Here is a 13,178-nt window from a genome sequence, read left to right as displayed (position 1 = left end):
CCTCGAGGGACGCTTTTGTGCACAATTGGCCCACTGGACTTCTTTATGCTTATCGTTCCTCTGATTCCACAATTTTTGAAGAAGGCTTTTCGGTTGAAAAGCAGAGTGATCCTCATTCCACTTTATTGGCACCGACAAATTTTGATGTTCATCGTGTTTCACTGTTGCAGTCATTACTCTTGGGTTATCCTGCTGGCAGGCTACCTGCAGTCGGCCAGAATTCCAAAGTCTAGGTCCAGCGTCGGTTGCTGTCGCCTCTTCCCTGACGTCAGTGCGCCAGGGGTATAAAAGATGCAACCAACGCCATTTTCTTCAGTCTTTCTTGCCGCAAGGTGCCCGAAGCAAAAGCAGTTCGCAAGTGCCGGTTGGTCGACTCCTGTGATTTTCAAATCTGAATTTCAGAGCCGAAGTCTTCATTAAAGCTAAGTACCCCGTTGGGGAAACATTTTTCTTGCTCCAGCCTGATGTCAGAAAAAGTTAACAATTGTATTTCTTTTGGGAAGCAAATACCTCATAAGGATTTTCACTCTTACTGTATTCCTTGCCTTGGCCCCTGATCACAACGTTGCTAGCTGTCGGTTTTGTGCTAGATTTAACCAACGCACTATCAAGCGTCGGTTCGATTTTGCATTTCATTACTTTGGCCGAAGATTTAATTATATAATGCCGGCGGAACAGCCAACAACCGGAGTTTACAAAAAACGCAAGGACAAAGTCAAGGATAGGCATCCGAGGTCCAAAACCGACGACAAAGCCTTTTCTAGACCAGTCGCCGGTTCTCAGTGAGGTGCTTTTGCAGCCCCTGGCGCCCGCTACCTCAGAGCCACAGGCCGCTACCGTCTCCCACGTGGAGCCGACTGGGCCTCTGGAAACTCAAGGTATTGGACACTCAGAAATCAATCCCTCAGATGGGTCCGGGGCCACTGAGCAGGCATCGGCTTCTGAGGGTGTCTTCAGACCCTACACAACTATATGTTAAGCCATCTTCAGCTTCAAAGACAAAGACTAAAGCAGCTCTAAAGACAAAGAAACAAGTACAGCATTCTCCTATTCAGACTTCCATGCCTAATAAACAGATGCTCAAAATGGCCGAAGACCTAATTACCTTGATCAGGGGCTCCCATCCCCCTCCTGATAAGAGGCCTAGGCAAGAAACAGACTATGATTCTTCGGATCAGGTTTCTATTTCCTCTGATTCCTCTTCTGAACAGGATTACTCCATGCTTCCCTATGAGGATTCTGATGCTGAAAAATCCATTCCTTCAGCCTCTCCTGAGGACTATTCTTTTGGGGAAACACTGCATACTATGAGGGAGCATTTCCACTGGGAGAGCCACGATTATTCTGAATCTAAGAAAAGGCTCAGAGACTTCCTGCTTCTTCCTCAGCATAGACCCCTGGCTATTCCACCTGTTTTAGACATTGTAAATTATGTATTTACAGAGTCTAGACTGTCTCCTGACTCTTTACCCCCTGCACCTGCTAAGCCAGACAGATACTACAGGGTCATGGATTCTCATAAATTCCTATATAAAAACCCCGCTGCTGACCCAAAAACTATATCTCAGGGTCCCAAGGGGGGTTAAAGCTTCCACTGCAAAAAACCCTGTCCCCTCTGATAGGAATTCTAGGGCTCTAGACAGATGGGGAAAAAAAGTTTACACTTCTGCTACCTTGGCTGTAAGGGCTTTAAACTGTCAATTTCATGTGCTTAAATATCAGCAATATTTAATGTCACTACTTAAACAGAAAATGTTGACAAATTCTGAATGTTCAGAGAATAAGGAATTGCAGGATTTATTGCATGCAACTGAACAAGTGGGAAAGCATACTTTGCAATGTGGTTATGATTCACTGGGGGCCTCTTGGAGGGCCGCTGTTACAGGTTCTGTTATTAGAAGGCATGCTTGGTTAAAGGAACAAAATCTGCCTGATCATGTTAAAGCAAAATTATTAGATGCACCATTACAGCATGATACTTTGTTTGGTACTAAAGCAGAAGAGGTGTTGAAAAAAATGGAGGATAATCCAAAATCCATGCAGACAGTCGAGGATTTCTTACAGGTACAGCCACCCAGGTTTAGCAGGAACTGGCCTTCTAAAAATTGGTCCTTTCCAGTCTCAGACAGACCACAAAGAGGCAGATACAGGCATCCCAGAGGCAGATCTCAGCCCCAAGGCTCATACAGGCCTAAACATTGTGGTGCTCCTACCTCCAAAATCGGAAAAGACAAATCACAGCCTTACAGGAAACAGTCCCAATGACTTTACTCTACCAGTTCCAAACAGCCCCCTTAGGGGGAAAACTAGCACTTTTTCATCAAATTGGCAAATCGTTACTCAAGACAAATTGGTCTTGAACATAGTGTCCCAAGGCTACAGGTTCCATTTTCACACTTTACCAAGGTCAAAGGGCATGCCAGACCTGCGACACAATCAATGGGCAGAGGCACAAAAACAAATTACAGCTCTCATGGACATGAGGGCCATTCAGCAAGTACCACCACAAGAGCAGGGGCAAGGATTTTACTCCAGACTTTTCCTAGTACCCAGAAAGGACAAAACTTGGAGACCTGTCCGGCGCTAGGATCCGCCACATAACACAAGCACTCAGGTCACTCCAAGGCAAGTACAAATATGACTCAGTCATTGTCCATGCTGGTGTGAATGACCTGAGACGTACCTCCCTGGACTACATGAAAAGAGACATAGAGGAGCTCTCTGAGCATGTAGCCCAGGCCGGTATGACCCTGACCTTGAGTAGCATCTTACCCTCACCAAGAATGATGCCACAATATGAAGACAAGATGATCAATTTCAACAATTGGCTTAAGTACTGGTGTCATTCAAAGGGGATCCAGTGCCTGTCAGCTTGGGATGATATGCTCGACAAGCCACGATGCTTCGCTAGGGACGGCTTGCACCTGTCACCCCTGGGCTTTTGGATATTGGCAAAGGCTCTTGCTACCCCATAGTGCCTTTTTTAGGCAAGGCTCAAAAGACAAACCCACCTCCATAGGTATCACAAGGGATAAGAAACTAAGAGTAATGCTACTCAACACCAGAAGTCTAAACCTCAAGATGCATGCACTCGAAACTCTCCTTAGCATGGAGAACATTGACATCTGTGCAGTAACAGAAACCTAGTTCAGGGCTCCCGAGAGCACCCCAACACTACCAGGTTATACCTCATACCATGCTTTACGGCCCCAAAACTTGGACCGAACCACAAAAGGAGGGGGAGTATCGATATTCATCAAAGATACCCACACCTCCAGGTTGGTGGCAAAGCACGAAGCATCAGAGACTATCCATGTGCAACTAACAGTGGGTAAAACTGCCTTCTAGTTTATAGCCTGCTACAGACCACCCTCCCAAACCCAGGAACCCCACTCGGCCTTCCTGAGATCACTGGAAAATATGAAAGTCTCTCCAAACACCATTATATTGGGCGACTTCAACTACCCAAACATAGACTGGGAGCATTACTCTAGCTCCAACACCCTAGCCCAAAGGTTCCTAGAATTTATAAACTCAAATGCTATGGAACAACTTGTTACCACTCCCACAAGAGGGGAAAACATACTGGACCTGATCGTCACCAACATGGGGACTCTATGCTCCAGACCAGAAGTGTATCCCTCACTGTTAAGATCAGACCATAAACTAATCTCACTGTATATTCACATCCCGACCCCACCCCCTGCCCAGAAAACCACAGTGAAAAACTTCTCTAAAGCAAATTTAACACTCCTCAAAACTGAGGTGGAATCCTTCAAAGCCCCCAGGCCTGTGGAAAATACGGCCCAGATCGCAGAATCCTTTATAAACGCATTCTATGAACACCTTCAGGAATGCATGGATCATGCGATCCCAAATAAAACCAAGACCCAATCCTCCAAAGGCAGACGTCCTGTCTGGTGGACCCCAGCCATAAACAAACTATACAATAGAAGGAGGAAGCTACTAAATGATAGAGCAAAATCCCAAAAAGGGAAGGCATCACTGATCAGTATTAGCAAAAAACTACGGGCACTCATAAAATTGTCTAAGGCCAGCTTCGAGAGAAAAATTGCACAGGACACTAAGGATAATCACAAGGCTTTCTTTAGTTATGTTAGGAACCTGGGTGGTAATTCCCAGATATGCTCAGAATTTGTCCAAAATGACAAAAAATACACCGAACCCACAGACATTGCCAACATCCTAGCTGACAGGTTCAGCGCAAACCCCCCCCCCCCCAATAGGGCAAATATCTATCCCAGCAGAGTGCTGCCCCCCTGACATCTCAGATGCTCAGGTAAGAGCTGCCCTCTCCAAAGCAAAAAACACAGCATCAATGGGACCAGACGGTGTCCTGGGCTGCGTCCTACATGAATTCCAGGAAGAGCTAAACCCAAACATAAAACTACTGTTCAGTCTCAGTCTTACTACAGGATATGTGCCCAAAGAGTGGCGTACAGCAACAGTGGTCCCTCTCCATAAAGGTGGTGCCTCAACGGATCCTGGAAACTCTCGTCCCATAAGCCTGACTAGCTTGGTCTGCAAAGCTATGGAAAGGATCATCATGGACCTCATAAATAAAGATATTGGGGACCTACAGACACTGGATCCTACCCAGTTCGGCTTTAAGGGCAGATCCTGCCTCTTAAACCTGGTTGATTTTTTTGAAACGGTCACCAAGGCCATTGACGAGGGGAAGGTGGTCCACACAGCCTACCCGGACCTCGCAAAAGCCTTTGATACAATACCCCACTCTGGCATTATAGATAAGCTCACCAGCTTAAATATAAACCCCTATGTCACTAGATGGATTGCAAACTGGCTCAAGGACAGAACCCACATGGTTAGAATTGCTGGAGCCATGTCAGACTCCAAACCAGTTACAAGTGGTGTCCCACAAGGCTCAGTCCTGGGACCTCTCTTGTTCGGTATATATTTCTCGGAGGTACAGGCCAACACGGAAGGACTGTGGCTGACCAAGTTCGCAGATGACTGCAAACTGGGTGCCATAATAGACTCTCCAGCCGACACAAGCATCCTCCAATAGGGCCTCATAGAAACAGACAACTGGTGCCATAGCCATGGCCTCAAGTTAAATGCCAAAAAGTGTATAGTCATCCCCTTTGTCAAAAACAAAGTGCCCACAAATTACCACAGAGGTGGTAATCCATTAAGTACAGAAGAAGTAATTAGGGAATTGGGGACCCAAGTTGATAGCAATCTCTCATTTGACAATCACATGGCCAAAGTGGTTAGAAAATCATTTTATATAGCCCACCTAATCATGAAGGGATTCACATCTAGATCAGGGGAGGTCATCGCTCCTCTTTACTCGTCCCTCATCAAGCCCATAATTGAGTACAATGCCCCTTTTGGGATGTACCTTACCAGACACCTGCAGCAACTGGAAAGACCCCAAAAGTACCTCACCAAGAGGATCAAAGGGCTCAAACAGATGCCATATGCTGCCCGGTTAAAGAAACTCCAGCTCTACTCAGTGGCATACCGCCTGTTTAGAGGCGATCTGTGCCTGACGTATAAAGCCATGTCCAACCCGGAATTAATGGACATGCTGCACCTCAGAAAATCCAAATCCCATCGAGCTATGCACTCAAGAGACTTGAACCTCAGCACTGAAATAAATAGGACATGCTGGAGGGACAGATTCATAACCCAGAGGCTCCCTTCACTCTGGAATAAAATCCCAGTCCAGGTTAGGCAGAGTCCCTCATTGACTCTCTTCAAGAGGAATCTTGATGAGTGGATGGGAGATCGTAGGTTTACCCCAGGTATCACTTCTGTGTCACTGTTAGACAGAGGCACAGTATACTAACCTCGAAAAAGGGCATAGCAAAATAAATTTAAAATGGGTGGCGAAAGCCAAACACATTCTGGCTAGGCTTATAAATGCCTTAGGGCAGATAGCCTAGTATGAACCTATGAACCAATTCTGGACCTGTCTATACTAAAGACATTTCTGGAAGTTCCAAAATTCAAGATGTTGACTATTCAACAGCTACTGCTCATGCTGGGCAAGAGGGCTTGGCTCGTAACTTTGGACCTAAAAGAGGCATACCTGCATGTCCCAATCAGACAATCTTGTAGAAGATACCTCCGATTCATATCTGGCTCAATGCATTACCAATTCTCTGCACTGCCCTTTGGCTTATCTACTGCGCCCAGGGTCTTTACAAAATGCCTGGCACCAGTAATTGCATTTTGCAGACAAAAAGGAATTCAAATATATCCCTACTTGGACGACTGCCTAATTCAAGCAGAGAACAAAGACACTCTTCTAAAGCATCTGGCGTTTGTAAAAACATTACTAATTGGCTTAGGGTACACAGTAAATGAAAAGAAATCAAAACTAGTGCCCTCTCAAGAGATAATATTCTTGGGTGCAAGCTTAAATACAACTGCCCAGATGGCTTATCTCACACCAGACAAACAAAAACAACTGACTGCTTACTTCAAGAAATTGGCAACAAAAACCCACCTATCTGCAAGGAAAATCCTGCAGGCTTTGGATTTCATGGCATCCTGCATTCTACTAATTCCATATGCCAGACTGCATATGAGGAAACTACAATGGTATCTGAATAGTGTTTGGACTCTACATTGCCACAACCTGGAGACGGTAATTGCACTCATTCCCTGCCTACAACAGGAGTTTCGATGGTGGGCAGAAGCCTGTCACCACAACAAGGGTCTGCCATTCAGTTTACCCACAGCCAAACAGACACTGACAGCAGATGCATCAGATTATGCCTGGGGGGCCCATATGGCAGGAAAATGTATTCAGGGCACATGGCCTGCAAACCGGACGCATCTTCACATCAATCAAAAAGAGATGCTAGCTGTTCAAAGTGCCCTGAGAGCTTTCAAGGACCTGCTTCATCCAGGACAGTTACTGATAAAGACAGACAACGCTACGGTCATGTGGTATATAAACAAGCAGGGAGGTACACGTTCCTACCCCCTCTGCAGACAAGCAATGACCTTATGGGACACAACATTGGCTTTTCAAGTTCACCTGCAAGCACAATTCCTGCCAGGAAAACTAAATGCACTGGCAGACGAACTAAGCAGAAACCTCATGGACCCACACAAGTGGAAACTGGAACCAAGGATTTTCAACATGTTGACATGCAAATGGGGGAGCCCAGATATAGACCTGTTTGCTTCCCCCAAGAACTATCAATTAGACAAATTTTGCACAAGGACTCCCCACAAAGAAGCTTGGAAAGTGGATGTTCTGTCCTTCACCTGGAAAAACCTATCAGTTTATGCATTTCCTCCTCTGCCTCTGCTCTCCAAAGTACTACTGAAGATCAAACAAGACAAACCAAGGACAATTTTGATTGCACCAGACTGGCCACACCAACACTGGTACCCCCTCTTCCACAGTGTGTCACTGTTGGCCCCATGGTACCTGCCTCTGACTCCTACCCTATTGTCTCAGCAGGAGAACCAGATTCTGCACCCTCAGCTTCAAACCCTGAACCTAGCAGCCTGGCTAATTTCCTAAGCTCTCCTTTACCATCCCTCAGTAAACAAGTGATGGATGTCATTTTAGAGGCAAGGAGGCCTAGTACTAGAAAATCTTATGCTGAAAAATGGAAAAGATTCTGTGCCTGGAACCAGTCTCAAGAGATGAGCACAGCACTGCCCAATTTACCTCAGATTTTACAATACTTAACTGAGATGCTTCACAAGGGCCTGTCTTTCTCCTCCATCAAATTCACGCCTCAGCCATTTCAGCTCATTATAACACAGAACCTCCCCTCTTCTCTCATCCACAGTGGCTTTGCCACTGCAGTCTTGTAGGGCCTTATAGCTGGTCCTAATGCTATCTAAATTCCTCCTCTCATCCTTAGCTTTGGGAATCTACCCAAATGTGATGACTGCAACAGTGAAACATGAAGAACATAGTACAGTTGTGTACACTTACCATAAATGTAGATGTTCGAGTGTAATCACTGTTGCAGTCCTGGTTATCCTCCCTCCAGCCCCCTGAGGTTTTCTGGCTATATACCTCTACTCTCCTTTGCTATGCTCAAAAGCTTTTTGGTATATTTGCTTTTTGTTGGAGGTATAACCTTGTCTATTTATAGATTTAATTGCTTCCCATTAGGGGGGCACCTGACATCTGGGGGAAGAAAAACTGATGTAATGGCATCGGCTGCATTTTTTATACCCCTGAAGACCTGACGTCATGGACGAAGGGACAGCAACCGACACAGGACCCAAGACTTTGTTAATCAGGCCGACTGAGGGCTACTGCAAGCAGATAACCCAAATGTGATGACTGCAACAGTGAATACACTCTAACATCTGCATTTATGGTAAGTGTACACAACTGTACTTTTCTTAATTTCACTGTACAATAAATCTTAATTGTTCTCTGTTTTGTTGTGGGTATAGTAATGTGAGTGGACCTCTGTGGAGTTGGTTACCTTGATGTTATAAGGAACTTTTAATTTGATACGTGCATTTAAATACCCACTGCTGTTGCATGTGGTAATACAAAGGTACAAGCCTGGGTGGGGTCTGAAATTGGATCGTTAGGCTGTAACTGGCATTGGTATAGGCTGGGGACATGCCATCTTTGAAGGTAGGTTATAGAAGTGTAACTTTCTAGTGTACATTTGTAAATTTCCTGGTTACACTAAGTGTAACTTTCTAGTGTACATTTGTAAATTTCCTGGTTACACTTGTTTCTTACCAGTGTTCAGTAGGTGGATTAAGGAAGAAAGGAACGGACAGGATTGTATCTAAGAAAGTTAGTGAAAGTTTGTTATTGATCTCAAAACAATTTTTTTCTGTACTGCATTTACAATTAATTCATGTAGAAAATATAACTGTCCATTTTTTTCTGGTCTTACGGTCTTTGGTTCATTTTGGTCAGAATCTTTGAGGATGACTCAAAAAGCCAAGAAAGTAAAAGTTTTAAAGTACATTGCTGTTTGTAGCATGACACTATTTGAAAATGATGTGACTGCTTTTATTTTATTAGAAAAGAGAGCGTGAATGTCTGCAGCTGAAAATCTTGGTGCTTCGAAATGAGCTGGAAAGACAAAAACGAGCCCTAGAACAAGAAGTGCAAAGATTGCAGAAAGAGCAAAGGGTGACACAAACAAAAAGTAAGAGAGGTTCAAGGGAGGGAGTTGGCATTTGGGCAAATTAACTCAGAAAACTGTTCTTGATGTGCCGAATGAAATGAACGCTTACTTTGCTGTTACCTGGAGTTCGCATAGCTGAAATTAAATCCAAAAACCGCAACAAAAGTGCTTGAAAACGTGTACTGCAATGTAAATTCATGCCTTAGCTCATGATTTCTAATATTATTTTTATCACCCTTTGGAAGACTATTTTAGTAACTGATTGGGGTTTTTTGCCCAGGGAGTTTGTAAAGAGAAAGACCAAAAGATTACCTGGAGGTGTTTTGATATTAAATAACAGTTCTTAGTGCAGAAGGGAATACCAGATTACTTGAAAGAATTGTGTATCTGTCATCTGACAAGAGATGCGATGCACTGTAAACAGCTTAAAGGAATGATGTGATCAGATGTTTAACAGTTACCTGAACACATTGTTAAGGCGTGCTGGCACCTTTATTCATTTGCATATTCCTCTTGAGCTTTTTACACTTTGCATGGAAGAGATGGGAAAACCTGTTCTGCCTCTTTCCTTTATAGTCTGTATGAACTGCTTTTAACATTTACCTACATAGCTTTTTTTCTGAGATTTCATTTATATTAGATGCTTGAATTAGTGTTTTGAACAACATTTTTGTTGTGAAGAGAAGCGTTCTCAGTTTAAGTCCAGGATAAATTCTTGTGCATATGGGAGTGCAACAATGGCATGCTCCTACTTCTCTTCCGTCGTTGTTTGGGGTTGAAACTTTTGCTCCATCCTTAAAATGTTTAATTTTGTGGCAAAACAATGGTAATTACATTAAGCATATTGTGTCAGACTTTAAAGACACCCTGTGCTGCAGAAAAATGTAGTTTAATGCAAATTCTGTCACCCTTTCAGTTTTCTGAGTAGTACCAGTATTTAAAAATATCCATGTTTCAGAACTTTGTCCCTAATTCCAGAGTTGAGGGCTGTGGACTGGATTGTTCATAGCACTTTTGTGTTTACAACTAGCATAATGTTTGTTCTTTGGATCCTGAAATGCTGATAATTGTTACATTTTCCAAAAAAACTGTTTTAACCACTGATAAAAGAAAAAAATGTACCATTTTACTTACACAACTGTACTTTATATCAACCACCCGTCAAGGATTCTCTTTCTCTGAGGCTATTTACAGAACTCGCCATTGTTTTCCGTGGGAGAACATTTGTTTGTTTGTGTCTTTCGGCTTTTCCCGGTTAGGGGTCGCCACAGCGGAACTCCGGTCCGCTAATGATTGGCAGTTGATTTTTACGTACCGGCTTGCCAGGCCTGACGCACAACCTTCAACGAAGGTACGCCCATTCATGCATGTCTCCAAGCAGAAGATGCTCTAGCTGAGAATCGAACCGGACAGCGTCTTACTGTGAGGCGACAACGCTACTGCAGCACCACCCCCGCGGGTTCAGTGGGCGAACTCTGAAGTTTCAAAATTTCTCAGAAAATTCTTTGAAATCTCACAGCTGGAATTCCCAGAATCTCCTGCCATTTCCCCCAGTGTTGCCAGCACTGGAGGATTTGTTTGTCGCAGCATGTAGTTTCCCTGATAGCCAGCCTGCTACCTCTAAAAAAACAGGAAGAATGGACAAAGCTCTTCAGTTTTTCAATTTTGTATGCACTCGTCCTAGACCTGACCCAGCAGCTACAGCTGTAGTGCTGCCAAGCATTGTGTTAACTGTAATCCTTCCCCTTCTGACAAGAATAGTAAAACAATTGATACGTTTGGCAAAAAGTACATGCTTCTGCAACTTTAAATTTAGAATTTTGAATTGTTAGGCTCATATGTTAAAGTTTATTCTTTCTTTAGGGTTGGGAGGGTGGCCTAATGGTTAAGGTACAAGGTTTGAATCTCACAGGGGATAATTGGCTAGGCTTAAAATGTCTTGTAAGGGCAGTTAGCCTAGTACTAATCTATGAACCTATTTTATATGCTGAGAAGAAGAATTAATTGCTTCTCCAGATTCCAACATTTATATAAATGTAAAATATAAAAGCTTCCCTTTTTTATAGTTATACCAGAAGGTGAACTGGACTTGAACTAGCATTTTCAGCAGTATATTCCATGAAACGCATAGTAACCAGGATATTTTACATTTTTGCATTTGATAAACACTGCTGCATGCTACCTCATGTTTACAGTTGACTAAACAGTCAGGTGCAAGAATCCGACACAACACATGCACTCAGGTCACTCAACAACAGGTACAAATATGACTCTGTCATGGTACATGTGGGTGTGAATGACTGAGACGTACCTCCCTGGACTACATGAAAAGAGAATGGAGGAGCTCTCGGATTATGTACCCCAGGCGGCTATGACCCTAGCTCTGAGCAGCATCCTACCGTCACCTAGAATGCTACCACAGTGCAAGCAGAAAATGAATGATTTCAACAATTGGCTAAGTTTCTGGTGTCATTCTAAGGGGATCCATTAAGACAGCAATTCAGGTCATAGCTTGTTATAGGTCCCCAGCCATGTCCCAAGATTCGCACTTCACGTTCCTAAGCACCCTGGAGAATATTAGGATCCAACCTAACACACTCGTACTAGGCGACTTCAACTACCCCTCCATTAACTAGGTAAACTACTCATGAACCAGTACACTTGCCCAACGTTTCCTGGAGTTCATTAACTCCAATGCCCTGAACCAGCTCGTTCTTCCCCCCACTAGAGGTAGCAACATCCTTGACCTGGTCATTACTAACATGGGTGACCATTGCTCTATACCAATAGTCAACCCCTCCCTGGTTAGATCAAGACCACAAACTAATCACCTTGGAAATCCACATCCCCTCCCACCCCCCAGCAAAGGTAACCATCGTGAAAAACTTCTCCAAAGCTAACTTTGGTATCCTAAAAACAGAGGTGGCTAACTTCATGGCACCCATGCAGATGGAGAATAGTTGTGTGACTGCAGAATCATACATCAATGCACTGTACGAACACATACACAAATGCATGGATCTTGCCATACCCAATAGAACCAAGACACTCTCCTCCAAAAAAAGGAAGTCAATCTGGTGGTCCCCTGCCATAAACAAACTCTACAGCAGAAGGGGGAAACTGATGCTGAATAAGGTGAAGTCCCAAGACTGAAAAAACTCTGTTGTCTGCCTCAACAAAAAGTTGAGGTCCCTCATCAAATCCTCTAAAGCTAGCCATGAAATCAGAGTTGCAGCAGATAGTAAAAACAACCACAAGACCTTCTATAGTGATATGAAGAAACTCCACGGCAATACCCAGATTTGCTCAAGCTACTGCACAATGGTACCTGCTATACTGAGACAACAGACATTGCCAGTATACTGGCCCTCAGATTCAGTGCCAACTTCGCACCCCTTTCCCACCCCCAAAAGGACCAATCACAATACCAGTAGATTGCCAAGCACCCAGTATTACTGCTGCACGGGTTAAAACAGCACTGTCCAAGGCCAAGAATACAGCTTCTATGGGACCTGACAACATTCCCTGGTTGTGTTCTACATGAACTACAGAGTGAACTGGCACTTCATCTGTGTCCCCTGTTCAGTCACAGCCTCACCTCAGGCTTTGTCCCTGCCAAATGGCGCACTGCTACAGTTATCCCTCTTCACAAAGGAGGAGCGACTACAGACCCTAGGAGCTATTGCCCCATTAGCCTCACGAGTCTGATATGCAAAGCTATGGAATGCATCATCATGGACCTAACAAACAAGGATATAGGGAATCTCCAAACTCTGGCTCCCACACAGTTTGGTACTGTGAAGGGTAGATCATGTCTGCTCAACTTGATTGCCTTGAGTCAGTCACCAGAGCTGTTGATGAAGGCAAGGTGGTTCATACAGCCTACCTTGATCTGGCCAAGGCTTTTGATACCATTCCCCACTCAGGAATCATAGAAAAACTCACTAAGCTTGGCATCAGCCCCTATATCACTAGGTGGGTTGCAAACTGGCTCACAGGTAGAACCTACAGTGTGAAAGTAGTGGACTCCAAGTCAGAATACCGATTTAGTCA

General features: G+C 44.1%; 1 protein-coding gene across 1 annotated transcript in view; it reads left to right on the top strand.

Annotated features, from left to right (window-relative positions):
• The window catches only part of UVRAG (UV radiation resistance associated), a 2,169,435-nt gene that overhangs the window by 829,341 nt on the left and 1,326,916 nt on the right, over nt 1-13,178 (top strand). Inside the window, exon 8 of the mRNA XM_044073201.1 lies at nt 9,020-9,146. Within this exon, the coding sequence (XP_043929136.1) occupies nt 9,020-9,146 (127 nt within the window). The remainder of the gene's footprint in view (nt 1-9,019; nt 9,147-13,178) is intronic.

This window comes from Protopterus annectens, chromosome 5.part1 (assembly GCF_019279795.1).
Source record: "Protopterus annectens isolate FY-2018-M chromosome 5.part1, PAN1.0, whole genome shotgun sequence".
Lineage (NCBI taxonomy): Eukaryota > Metazoa > Chordata > Ceratodontiformes > Protopteridae > Protopterus > Protopterus annectens.
Note: the sequence above shows the minus strand (reverse complement) of the source record. Positions and strands in the feature narration are given on the sequence as shown.